This window comes from Dipodomys merriami, unplaced genomic scaffold (assembly GCF_024711535.1).
Source record: "Dipodomys merriami isolate MVZ:Mamm:240054 unplaced genomic scaffold, mDipMer1.0.p SCAF_20, whole genome shotgun sequence".
Classification (NCBI taxonomy): Eukaryota; Metazoa; Chordata; class Mammalia; order Rodentia; family Heteromyidae; genus Dipodomys; species Dipodomys merriami.
Window position 1 is genome coordinate 25,092,170 of NW_027203382.1, and position 12,193 is coordinate 25,104,362.

Below are 12,193 nucleotides of genomic sequence, written 5' to 3' on the forward strand. Positions count from 1 at the left end.
CTCATTCCCTCCCTGTGCTTTAGCACCTCCCTCCCACGCCTTCCCATCCTCTGACTTAAAAAAAAACAAAAAAACAAAAAAACAAAAAAAACCTCTGTTCACCCAGTGTGTAGCATATTTCCTTCCTACACTGCAGGTCATGTGTGAGTCTGGGACAATGAAGTGGAAGGAAGTGCACTAGTAGCCTGGGAAAGTCGCTGTGGACCTGTGTAATATTGTCAGGATGTGTGGCTCGAGGGGAACACAAAGTGATGCCCATGTGTGTGTGGTGTTTGCTCTAAGTTGGGCACAGAAACCATCTGCCTCCCCGCTGTACTCACCATTCAGCTATTTCAAAGTCATCAGCCAAGCCGGGGCCAATAGCTCACACCTGTAATCCTGAGATCTGAGGATCCAGCCCTGGCAGGAAAGTCTTGAGACAATTTTTGCCAGTAAACTACCAGAAAGCCAGAAAGTGGAGATCTCATGGCTCAAATGGTAGAGCACTAACCTTGAGCAAATGAAGCTCAGGGGTAGTGCCCAGGCCCTGAGTTCAAGCTCCAGCACTGACACACACACACACACACACACACACACACACACACACACCTAACAAATGACAACATAACAACAAAACAAATCTATGAGCCATTGAATGCCATTTTATACACATGACATAATGAATATAATAACATAAATATAGAAGCACAGGGAGTGTTAGGAAAAGTATGTTCTTATATTTATAAACTTATATGTTTATAGAAATCTACCACTTGTATTCTGCCACATAGGATTCCTTTAGGTTATGCCAGGGGTTCTGGGAGTTGGGGAGCAAGGAACTGAAATCCCTCTCTAGGTTTTGTTGCTAGTTATTTTTTTTTAATGTAGAAAAAGTTCAAACCCTCAGGAAATTTCTTATGTGGAGTTTACAGGAAGTGGATGGAGCGGATGTTGAGGTGATGTGAGTTAAGTACTAATAACCAGCATTTGTTAAGTGTCTCCAGTGCTGGGAATGTGGGGAGTGTGATCTGCATCTTGTTTATCTCACTACTTTTTTGAAAGTAGCTTTTATATCCCCAGTTTAAAGATGGGGAAACTGAGGCTGAACAAGCAGAGCCATCAGATAACTAGTAGTGTTCTGCTTTTCAGACATTCTGGCCTATCAGAGTGCCTTGCACACATTCCATAGCTAAGACTAGCCATGCGACCACCATGGGAAACCCAATGTGCTATTTTTTAAAAATAGCTTTCTAGCTAAAAGTAGACATCAGCTAAAGAGTAGAGAATAAAATTGCAGCCAGGAGGATGATTCTATTTGTGCTTATTCTGAGTTTGCAATGTTCCTGTCTTCTGTGCCATTTCATCCACATGTCCCACCCAGCACCAAGCAGAGGTTACACTCCTGGTAGAAGACAAGAATACCATTGTGTTTCGTATGGACAGAGCCACATTAAGCATCACCACTCTGATTGTGGTTGGGAGTGTTTGTGGCCCTTAATCTGTTTCACACAGAAATCCATGTTAAAAAGCAACTTCTGGCTAAGAAAGATTCACTAGTCTGTGTTTTCCCTGTTTGCAAAGCTAGTATGCTTCTCCTTTGCCGGAGCCCTGGCCATTCACCTTCTGCCTGTTTAAACAGAGAGAACACACCAGAATGGCTTTGAAACGTTGGGTGCATCCTCCTTTAATTTAAACCCCAATCAGGCTTCATTATCAGAGCCATATTACTTAGTTGGCAATAATTTGCTTTGGGTATAACTCACAGCTATGTTGAAATTTCTGTTTTACTTTCAGAAAATTGGTTTACTTAAAATATTTCTCCTCCAGATTTCCCTGTGGAAAATCAGTTCTCTTAATTTAGGTATCTTGTAATTTTTCTCATTAGAAATGTGTGGCATGTGAAATCATTAGATTTTTTTTTTCTCAATCGAAGTGACTTTAAGTGGGCTGACATATGTGCTGCTGTGCAATTGGGCTGTTTTTGGAGCTCAAGTCAGTAATTACATCCATATACTCATTGTCTGTGGTAAAATATGTTAACTCGTCTTTGACATAAAATTCATTAATTTGAATCAATATATAATGTCCCGCCATGCTCTAACAAAGAATCATTGATGGATGGGCATCCTGTGGTATCAGACCTAAGCATTTCTCTCTGTGGACAGTAGTAAGCATAAACATTTTTAAAAATAGCTTGCCAATTCTGATTCCCAAATAGACATACGTTAAAGCCAAAAGAAATTTGAACTATGACATGGGTCCAGTAACTGAATTTGCTCATTTGTAAAACTATGATATCCTGGATATATTTTTTAAAACTCCACATTATTGTTGTGGCTTTCTGAGTCAGTATTGGAATTTCAGCATACACCATGGTGGCTGAGAGGAGATTGGTTTCAGTGATAGTTTTCTGTTCCCACCTCCCTCACAGAATACCAGGGCCTTCTTCATGGGACCTGACTGTTTTCTGAGAAGATTGGCTTTTGCACTTTCCTTAATGCTGAATAACTTTAAAAGAAAGCACATTGAAGTATACCAAGATTGGGAAGTAAATTTGAATTCAAAGTAAAGAATTTCATCAGAAATCCAATCCCAGGGTTTTCTTTGGACTCAAGAGTGCAAACCTGTTAAGAATTACATTAATGTGAAACCTTGACAAAAGAGAAATCTTCCTGATTAGATATGTGGGCTTCACACATAACATCTACTTTGCCTTCTCGGCATTTCTGGGAAGTGAGAGCCAGAGAAGAAAAGTACTCTATGGCTTTTCCGCTCTAATTGTTTGCCTCTCCTCCATCAGACACACAGAACCCCACTCCCCACCCCACACACAGTTTTTGAAACAAGAGCAACTTTGAAGATGAAGCTGCACAGGATGGTTAAAAACTAGGCTTTGCCGAGGAGGGAAGAGAGAAGCAGATCCTTCTGTTGCTGCTAACTTTTACACAGGGTTGCATGAGGATCTTTTGTCCTCTCTTTGACATTGAGATCATTGGAATTTATTATTATTATTATCATCATTATTGTTGTTGTTGTTACTTTAGGTAGTTGTACAAAGGAGTTGCCATTTAACAAAGCATCTTTTAATATATCTTGATCTACATCATCACGCCTTTCCATATTCTCATCCATCCCTTCCTTACCTACGCCTTCCCTCACTCTTCTTAATTTTGTAGGATATGCAGTTGGATTCTTGTCTGCATTTCCTTCTTCTCTACTTCATTTGTCTACCACTTTCCCCTTGACCCACCCTGCCCTTTTCAAGAACCTGCTTCCTGGTGTTTGATTTTGCTGAACTTTAATTTTGCCTTCCCTTATTCCTGTCTCCATACTTGTTTCTGTTTGTCTATCTGTCTCTCTCTTTCTCTTTTTCTCTCTTTTATCCTATTTCTTATCTTTCCTTCTTTCCTCGCCTTCTCTTGTCTTCCTAAGTCATCATCAGACATCCATCCAAGTCTCTTTGCTTTGGAGTCTGGATGGGTTTGGCCCAGTGTGGCAGTTCCAGCGGGAGATGGCAGGGAAGGAAGAACAGACAACATGATGGAGGCCTGTGCTCCCTGGCTTCTTCCCTATGGTACTAGCACAGACTGGCTGAATGCTTTTTCAAAAGAAGGACAGCTTCCAGGTGACCCTCTCTACTCAGCAGTCTGGTTGTGGAAGCAACTTCCCTCCTTTTCCTTCTCAGGCCTATGGGTTGGAAACTCCTTCCTGTTCCCCTGTAAAGATTCTATCAAATCCTTCTCACTCCACCCAAGCTGCATTCCTGCATCTGGTTCCTGTAGGAATCCTGACTGGGTGTGGCTGAGCTCATGATCTGTGTATAGATATACATACATCCTGAATAAGTAAGTTTGCTTTACCTTATTGATTTAATAAACATTTAGTGAACACCAATGGAGCATCAGGCAGAGAACAGATGAGGCAGCTCTGGCCTCCTGTTGTTTACAAAGGCATACAAATTCGGCATGATGCCAGGTCTTGCCAAAGAGGGAGAAAGGAAGTGATGAGGGATATTTCATAGGAGGGGACAGAGGAGACTTCCTGAATGAAGCAACTAGACATACTTTGCAAATTGCAGAGCCTGAGAGTCCTCTAGGAAGCCTAGGTTGGGAAAGTGGCTGGGGAGTTCCTGGAACATCACAAAGACCAGTGTGGCTGAGTAAATTTTGACAGATGACAAAGAGTGACCCAGACAAGTAGCTAGGGCTGTATAACTCATGGTTTTGTGATCTATAAAAATATTTGGGGTGAATAGAAGGGAAAGATTGAAAGACTATAGGGACATGACATGAGTTATATTTTACTAAACCAGCTTTGTTTACTCCTTGGGAAGATAGACTATGGAAAGCGAAAGCAGCAGAAAGGAAGGAAAATAGGAGACTATTGCTAAAATCTTCTGACTTGGATGGTCTTATGGGTTGAATGGTGGTTCCTCAAAATATGTTGATGTCCTCATCCCCCCACCCCAGTACTTCAGAATGGGACCTGATTTGGAGAAAAGTCTTCACAGAGCTCATTGAGTTGAAAGAGAGTTGTTAGTGTGCGCTCTAATGCAATAATGGCTGGTGACTATATAAAGGGCAGGTTTGGTTACTATGACAAGACAGAGTTAAAGGGAAAAAGGGGCATGGAAGGAGAGAGGCCTGAAACATACCCCATCCTCACAGTGCTCAGGCCTTAGGCCTAGCCTCCATGACTGTAGCAGTACATTTCTGTTGTTCAGTCTCCCCCAACCCTGCCACTGTGCCCATGAATTAGATCATGTTGACATCTGTGCAAGAAAGGATGTGGAAGAAAAGATTATGATGATGTTGAAACAAAAACTTGCTAAGGTTTTTTGAGGGATAAGATCTTTCCATTTGTGAGGGGGAATGCAAGGGAGGGAAATTGACATCAAGAACCAGCACCAAGCCAGGCGCTGGTGGCTCACACCTATAATCCTAGCTACTCAGGAGGCTGAGATCTGAGGATCATGGTTCAAAGCCAGCCTGGACACGGAAGTCCTTGAAACTCTTCTCTCCAATAAACCACTAGAAAACTGGAAGTGGTGTTGTAACTTAACTGGTTGAGCGCTAGCCTTGAGCTGAAGAGCTGAGGGACAGAGCTCAGGCCCAGAGTTCAAGCCCCATGACCACCACCACCAACAACAAAAAGAACCAGCACCATTGCTGGCTCCTAGGTCACTGGTCAGGCAAGCAGGTACATGGTAGTCTTTTTCCTGGATATGGGAACACTGGAGATAGTAAGCCTGAGGGACAATGGATTTTAGTCTGTGGACAGTCTGGTGGGCTTTCTGCCCAGGATGGCCTGGAACCATAACCCTACCAATCTCGGCCTCCAACATAGTTTAGGATCACAGGCCTGCACTACTTCAGTCAAAAGATCTCACAAACTTTTCTACTTGGGCTGGCCTGGAATCAAGATCCACCCATTCTCAAGTAGCTGGAATTACAATGCAAAATCACTGTCATCATTGTGGTTTCAGATCCTTATTTTGATATGCTTGGTGATGATTAAATCTCTCTAGCTTGTGAATTCTACGAGTCAATTTACTTCTCAGTAAGTATTTTGTCTTTGCAGGGTCTTACATTATTTCACTGATGTTCAAGACCCCTTCAGTAGGGTTTATTTATAATACCTTTGTTGTATTTATGGATAGTCTTTAGAAAGAACTTTCGTTGGGAGTGAAATGTATTTATTACAGACAAAAAGAAAAAAAACACCTCTAAGTTGGGTGATAAAGTTGAATCTTCTCTAAGAATACATGTGATTATTTGTAGAATAAAAACTAGTTTGAATATACTTTTAAGAAATAATCTAGGCACTCGTTAAATATTTTGTGATCTACTACTAATTCTCTCTTTGTTGTCCAAAATCTCTTGGCTAGAAATATCTAATGATAATTTTTTAAACAATGAGACTCATGCCAAAGTTTTAGATGTAATAAGTTTTAAGTTTTCCTTGTGGCTCTTAATTTGAGATAGAGTTACTTAGACCTGATTTAAGGAATTAGGCTTTTATAAATAGTCTGCTGTTAGCAAGTAAATTCATTGGGTACCAATTATTTCATGCCTGATGTGTTATTTTCCACAGAGCTTTCTTGTAACTATGTTTATATGATGTAAATTAGCTAAAGTACTAAACTATCAGATCAGTATTGCTAAGGGAACAATCATTTTTTAAAAAAAAAATACGATCTGCAGTTCATGATGTTAGTAATTTCTAAAATGACTTACCACACAGATGATGGTTTGGTATAGAAGTAAAATATGTTTATTAAGTTTACACATTATTCATATGTTGCCTCTTCATTAGTCATTCTCTCTTAGTTTATTTACCTAACTGATGATTGCTCCTTTTATTATTGTCAAAGCAAATTGTTTTATTTTGTTTTGTTTTGAGCCTACCTAAGCAAATTAAAGTATACTTATACTTCCCCCAAACTAAATGTGAGGCATTCACTCCTCAAGCCCCAGCCCCCAGCTCTCTGATCTGCAGATGCAAACAAGCCATGTATAGTTCAGAGCCCCTCGGGCCCAGCCAACTCCAATCTGCTACTTTGCTGATGTGCAGTCATTAGCCAGAAGGTAAATGGTACCAGGAGATGGATGTCTGTGTCTAGAATGATGGATACCAGAGTCTGAAGTCTATCATTTAAGAGAGAAACAGATTCCTGGGACTTAGAATTGATGAAAAAGGAAATGAAGTCACAAATTGTGCTTTTAATGTCACAAGGGATAGTTTTTTTTATGAATACAGAAAACTAGGTGAGCAGAAATACAGAAAACTAGATGTATTGTCTTCATGTCCATTTTTACTTACTGAATCGAAATACCTGAGACTGAAATTTATAAAGAACAGAAATTTTCCTCATGGTCTGGACACTGGGAAGTCTAAGAGCATAGCATTGACATCCAACATGCTGCTCAGCATCCTGTGAGAGCCTTCTTCCTGCATCACAACAAGGTGGAGGGCATTACAGGACAGGTGTACCAACTCAGGTCTCTCTCCCTTTTCTTACAAAGCAGCTAATGCCACCACAAGGGTGTCACCCTCATGCCTCATGAGGTCTCCCAGAGGGGCCTCACTTTCAAATAACCTCAACTTATGAACTTGAGGATTAAGTTCCCAACACAAGAGCTCCTGGGGACACATCCAACCCATAGCACATAGGAAAGTTGATTTCCTGAAAAACCATTTGTGATAGCTCTGTTTGCATTTTGAACAATGTATAATGTACAGGTTAGCTACAGAGCATAGCAATAAAAGTGTTCCTTAGCCTTGTATGTGAAAGGCTGTTGGTTTGATTTCCAGCACTATCACCAAACTAAAGCTCCAAAATGTATTGTTTATACCTTCCTAGCTACATTGTGAGATGTGTTAAATAATAGTGTGAGAGTGTATGGGGGGGGGCGGATTCTGATAATGAAGAAGCAGGTATGTCTTGCTTTGAAGTTTTTCTTGAGTCTCCATCTAGGATCCAATTGTATGCACTTTTCCACAAGGTCTCAGCATTATCGTACTCCACTAACTCTGGAATTTATGAACCATAACTACCAGCAACTTACATATTTTCTAGACAACAGAACACAATATGACTATTTTATTGAAAACTAATGCTTATTTAAGTCTAAGATGTGAGTCATCTGGAGAAAAACTTGCTGTGAGCTGTTCACAATTCTTTTATTTTTCACTCTGTATGCGATTCATTAAAATGACATTAACCCCGCAGGCTCTTCCTTGGTTTCTATTAAGATATATGACAGGAATCTCTGTAACTACATTGATTATTTCATAGACCTATTTGTTCATCCCAAACAGACTGTGGTTACAGATTCATTGCACTTGATGATAAATGAGGTACAGTGGAGACCAGGTTCCAAAAATGTACCTCTTGAAGGATGCATTGGCGCTTTTTAAACCAGCCTTCCACCAAGTGAGCTCAGATTCGGAGCTCAGGTTTAATATCAACATCTGCTTCCTGCTGAGTTCATGGTACAATTAACTAATTAAAAAAAGATAACATTTTCACCTTGGAGTCAGAAGAAGAGCAATAAACCACAGGCCCAGGATTTACTTAATTTGCACATTGAATGTAATTGTGTATTTAAGGCTGAGATTAATTTTTTTCTCCCTGATGAGTAGGGACCTGGCACTGTGCACTGGAACTTTTAAATCAGTTCTAATCATTCTGTAGGGAAGTTAATAAGAGTAGAGAGTTTTCAGACATATTAATGAGAATAACGATTTATTTATAGACGGTAACTTCTTTTGGAGAGAAGAGAAAACAAGCATTCAAACTATTCTGCAAAATCATTAAGCTTAAAGGATAACAATTTTCAAATAGTCAAATTTAATACTCAGTGATTACTCTTGTAAAAGTAGTATTCCTTGTGCAAAACCAATTAACTATTAAAGTGAGAGTCCATGGTCAATTTCTCATACACACATAAATACACATATATGCATTTATGTGTATGTATAATGAGTTTATTGGTATCAAATTTTATATTAAAGCTTGACTACATTTTCTAGGTGAGCTGAGTTTCAGACTATTTCCTTACATGTTTTTCAAGAAGAGGGTAGAGAAAGAATGCATATTGTCAAGGAAGTATTTTAGAAAGTCAGAACCATAGTCCTGATTTTCAATCTGCTACTTGTAACATTTTCTTTGTGAAAGGTAAGTGTGTACCGTGGACATCAAACAGTGATTGTTGGCACCTCAAATGGCTATGATTGATACATGTCTTAAAAGTAATAGGGCTGTTATTCATAGAAGGAAAAAAAGAATTTGTAAGTACTGCAGTGTAGACATTGCATTTTTTCCTACACAGAAGGTCTCTACTTGCCTTTGTGAACACAGCTGAGTAAATGTTACCTTCATCTGAAGGTCACAGCACTGCTGGTATTGTACTTTCTCTCCTTGTACTTTCTCTGTGCCTTCAAGAACAGAGGTGCTGTATTCATCTCTCTGTCCCTGAGTTGATGTTCACAGGGAAGGAAGCAGAGCTTGCTTCTTAATCTCCTGTTTACTACTGTGCAGTTCTGAATGTTGGAGAAGTGGAACTTTATACTGTTTATGGGGACCTCATTCTAAACTTTAAAGTACCATGACTGTAATTGTAACTACTCAGGAGGATCAAGGTTGGAAGCCAGTCAGGCCAGAAAAGTCTGAGATTCTGATCATCATTAGTTAACTACCAAAAACCACTTGAGAGTGCCAGCTTTGAGCAAAAAAAAAAAAAAAAAAAGCAACAACTCAAGGCCTGAGTTCAAACCCCAGTACCATCACTAAATAAATGAATAAATAGGAAAGGGAGGAAATAGGAAGGAAGAAACAAAGGATGGATGGAAGAAAGGAAGGGAAGAGGAAGAAAGGAAGAAAAGAAGAAAGGGAGAAAATGAAGGAAGAAAGAAAGGAAAAAAGGAAGGGAGAAAGGAAGGACGGAAGGAAGTTTATAAAAGATAGACCACTCTTTCACATAGATGTGAATTACAGCAGCACAAATCTCTACATAAGTTAATGAAATACATATTTCAGAACAGAGTCATTGGTGATTACCAGACAAGATGATTTCTACCAGGCTGATAGAAGTGTCTAAAGCAGGAGCTTTGTCATGGTTTGGGAGATGTGGTTTGTGAACCCTCCTCCCCATTTCATTTTTGTGTTATCCAAATGGGCACCAGATCTAACCCTAAGAAAGTTCTGTTAGGCCTTCTGTGATTTTAGGAAGATGAACTTTAAGGTCAGGGACATCATATTCCAGCTTTTCTTCACATCCTTGAGCTATGTTGGTGAATCATTTCCCCCTCCTTCTAAAAATGAAGAGTTTCTGTGATTGTCTTAATACCAGACGGTGTTTATGACCTCACCACACAAATGCATATCCAAAGCTGTTTTTTACAGTGACTTGCATGTAACGTGCGTTTATGGGGTAGCGCGTGTTGTGTGTGTTTTTGTTATTAGATTTTTAGCAAAAGCAAAGTACAGTGCTGTTAAATACTGTCCCTCTCCCTTTTTTGGCCATTTTCCCATCATCCCATGCCCCGCCTTGTCCTTTCCCACCTCTCGTTCATTTCCCATCTTCCATTCACTGTCAGGAAGGGCAGCCTCCGAAGAGCCATTTCAACTCAGCCCGACATCGCCAGAGACTAGTGGAACCTGCTGCTTCAAAAGTAAGTGTGCGCCAGTGCCCTGGGCAGCAGGTGTGCATGGTGGTCTGTCCCTTGTGAAGAAATTGAGTTGTGTTTGCAGATTTTACAATATGGATGTGGGGAAGAGGCAGTATTTTCTGTTAATAAGTATGGTTATCAGTGTTGTTCTGTTTAGTTCTTAATAATCCATATGGAAAACAAAACCAAATTCAATTTGGAGCAAGTGCTGATTTCTGTGGTACACATACTCTCACTTCTTTTCAAGTACTGGCATGATATTAGTGAACTCCACCACAGTGGAGTTACTTATGTTATATTGTATAGTTGTGTTTTTTTTCCCTATCATTGGATATACCTTTTGGTAGAAAAAAAATTAAAAGAATTAGGAAAAACATATATGCAATACCCAGAGTGCCAAAATCAAATGTAGTGACAACAGGAGATAAACCACAGGGGGAAAAAATCACAAAAGAAAAAAGAAATCATGTAGTTCATTGGGAACAACACCACCAACAACAAAAAAAACCTTGTTTATACGTTTATCTGAGTTAGGAAAGAAAAGGGAAACAACAAAATGGTGAGACAAAGGACAAAGGGCAGACCTATGCAACAGTTGATATTCGCAAGACAATATGTTGGAAATAATCTGTACAACTTGTGTGGGGAGGGAAATAGGGAGAAAAATGAGGGAAGGGGTAACAACTTAGACAAGTAATGTAATCACTACCTTACTTATGTAAGTATAATCCCTCTGTATATCACCTTGACAATAACATTTAAAAATAAGAAAAAAGAATTAGGAAGGAAAGTTAGGTGTCGTTGACTCACACTTGTAATTCTAGCTATTCTGGAGTCTGAGATCTATAGGGTAAAGATTGAAAGGCAGCCTGGTCAAAAAAAAGTCTGTGAGACTCTATCTTCAAAGTAGCCAGAAAAAGCAGATCTGGAGTTATGGATCAAGTGGTAGAGTGCCAACTGAGCAAACATGAAGCCCCGAATTCAAATCCTGATACCCATAAAATAAAGAGGAAGTGAATCCGTTTTGATTATCTTTTACCTTTGTCCTCAATACGTTTACTTGTAAATTTGATATTTTAAATTTATCATATGATTATAATAATTAGCTAATTAAAGGCTGAGAATAAAGCTCAGTGTTAAGAATGCTTGTGGAAGGTTCTAGGTTTGATCACCAGTAAACACACACACACACACACACACACACACACACACACTCACTCACACACACGTGGAAGGCAATCCCAGCTCCTTGGGAGAAAGAAATTGGGAGTATAATTTAAAGCCAGTCTTGACAAAAAAAATGAGTGAGTCCCCAATTCTAAAAACAAGCTGGTGGTACACATTTGTCACACTTTTGTGAAAAATAGAATGATTTGTGTCCAAAGCTAGTTCTAAGCACAAAGTGAGACCCACATATTAAAAATTAACCTAAAAGCAAATCTGGCTGGAAATATGGCTGAAGTGGTACAGGACCTGCCTAGAACACATAAGTTCCTGAATTAAAACCTCAGTATTGAAGAAAAATATAGCTTGTAAAATCACTGAACTTTTCTGAGCTGGTATAGTCAGCTTCAGTGATGTAGTTCAAACAAGTGTGTTGAGATACTCACTCTTATGTAAGCCATTAGCTTATCCCAAACACTTTGCCAGAGAAGAATGGCCACAAATAGTGGTTGAGGTTTTGAGTGAGGATTTGCTAAACCCATCAGTTTTAGTGGTTGGAGACCAATTGTCCTACACACAGGCCTGCATTTAAAAAAGTCTTGCCAGGTGCTGGTGGTTTATACCTATAATCCTAGCTACTCCGGAGGTTGAGATCTGAGGATCGCAATTCAAAGCCAGGAAAGTCGGTGAGACTATTATCGTTAATAAACCATCAGAAAACATCACAAGCAGAGCTGTGACTTAAAGTGGTAAAGCACTAGCCATGAGAGAGAAAAAAAATAGCTCAGGGACAGCACCCAGACCCTGAGTTCAAGCCCCAGGACTGATCAAACAAACAAACAAAAACACCGTCTTACGGGCTAACAGAAAAAGCACT

The 12,193-nt window shown here is 39.6% G+C and overlaps 1 protein-coding gene across 6 annotated transcripts in view; it reads left to right on the forward strand.

The window, feature by feature from the left end:
- Nucleotides 1–12,193, forward strand: part of Mast4 (microtubule associated serine/threonine kinase family member 4) — a 602,193-nt gene that overhangs the window by 277,896 nt on the left and 312,104 nt on the right. For 2 of the 6 annotated variants that reach the window (XM_070031269.1, XM_070031266.1), the window contains exon 4: nt 10,081–10,155. The exons of the other annotated variants lie outside the window; for them this stretch is intronic. In XM_070031269.1, coding sequence (XP_069887370.1) covers nt 10,081–10,155 — 75 coding nt within the window. The remainder of the gene's footprint in view (nt 1–10,080; nt 10,156–12,193) is intronic. 6 annotated transcript variants of the gene reach the window in all.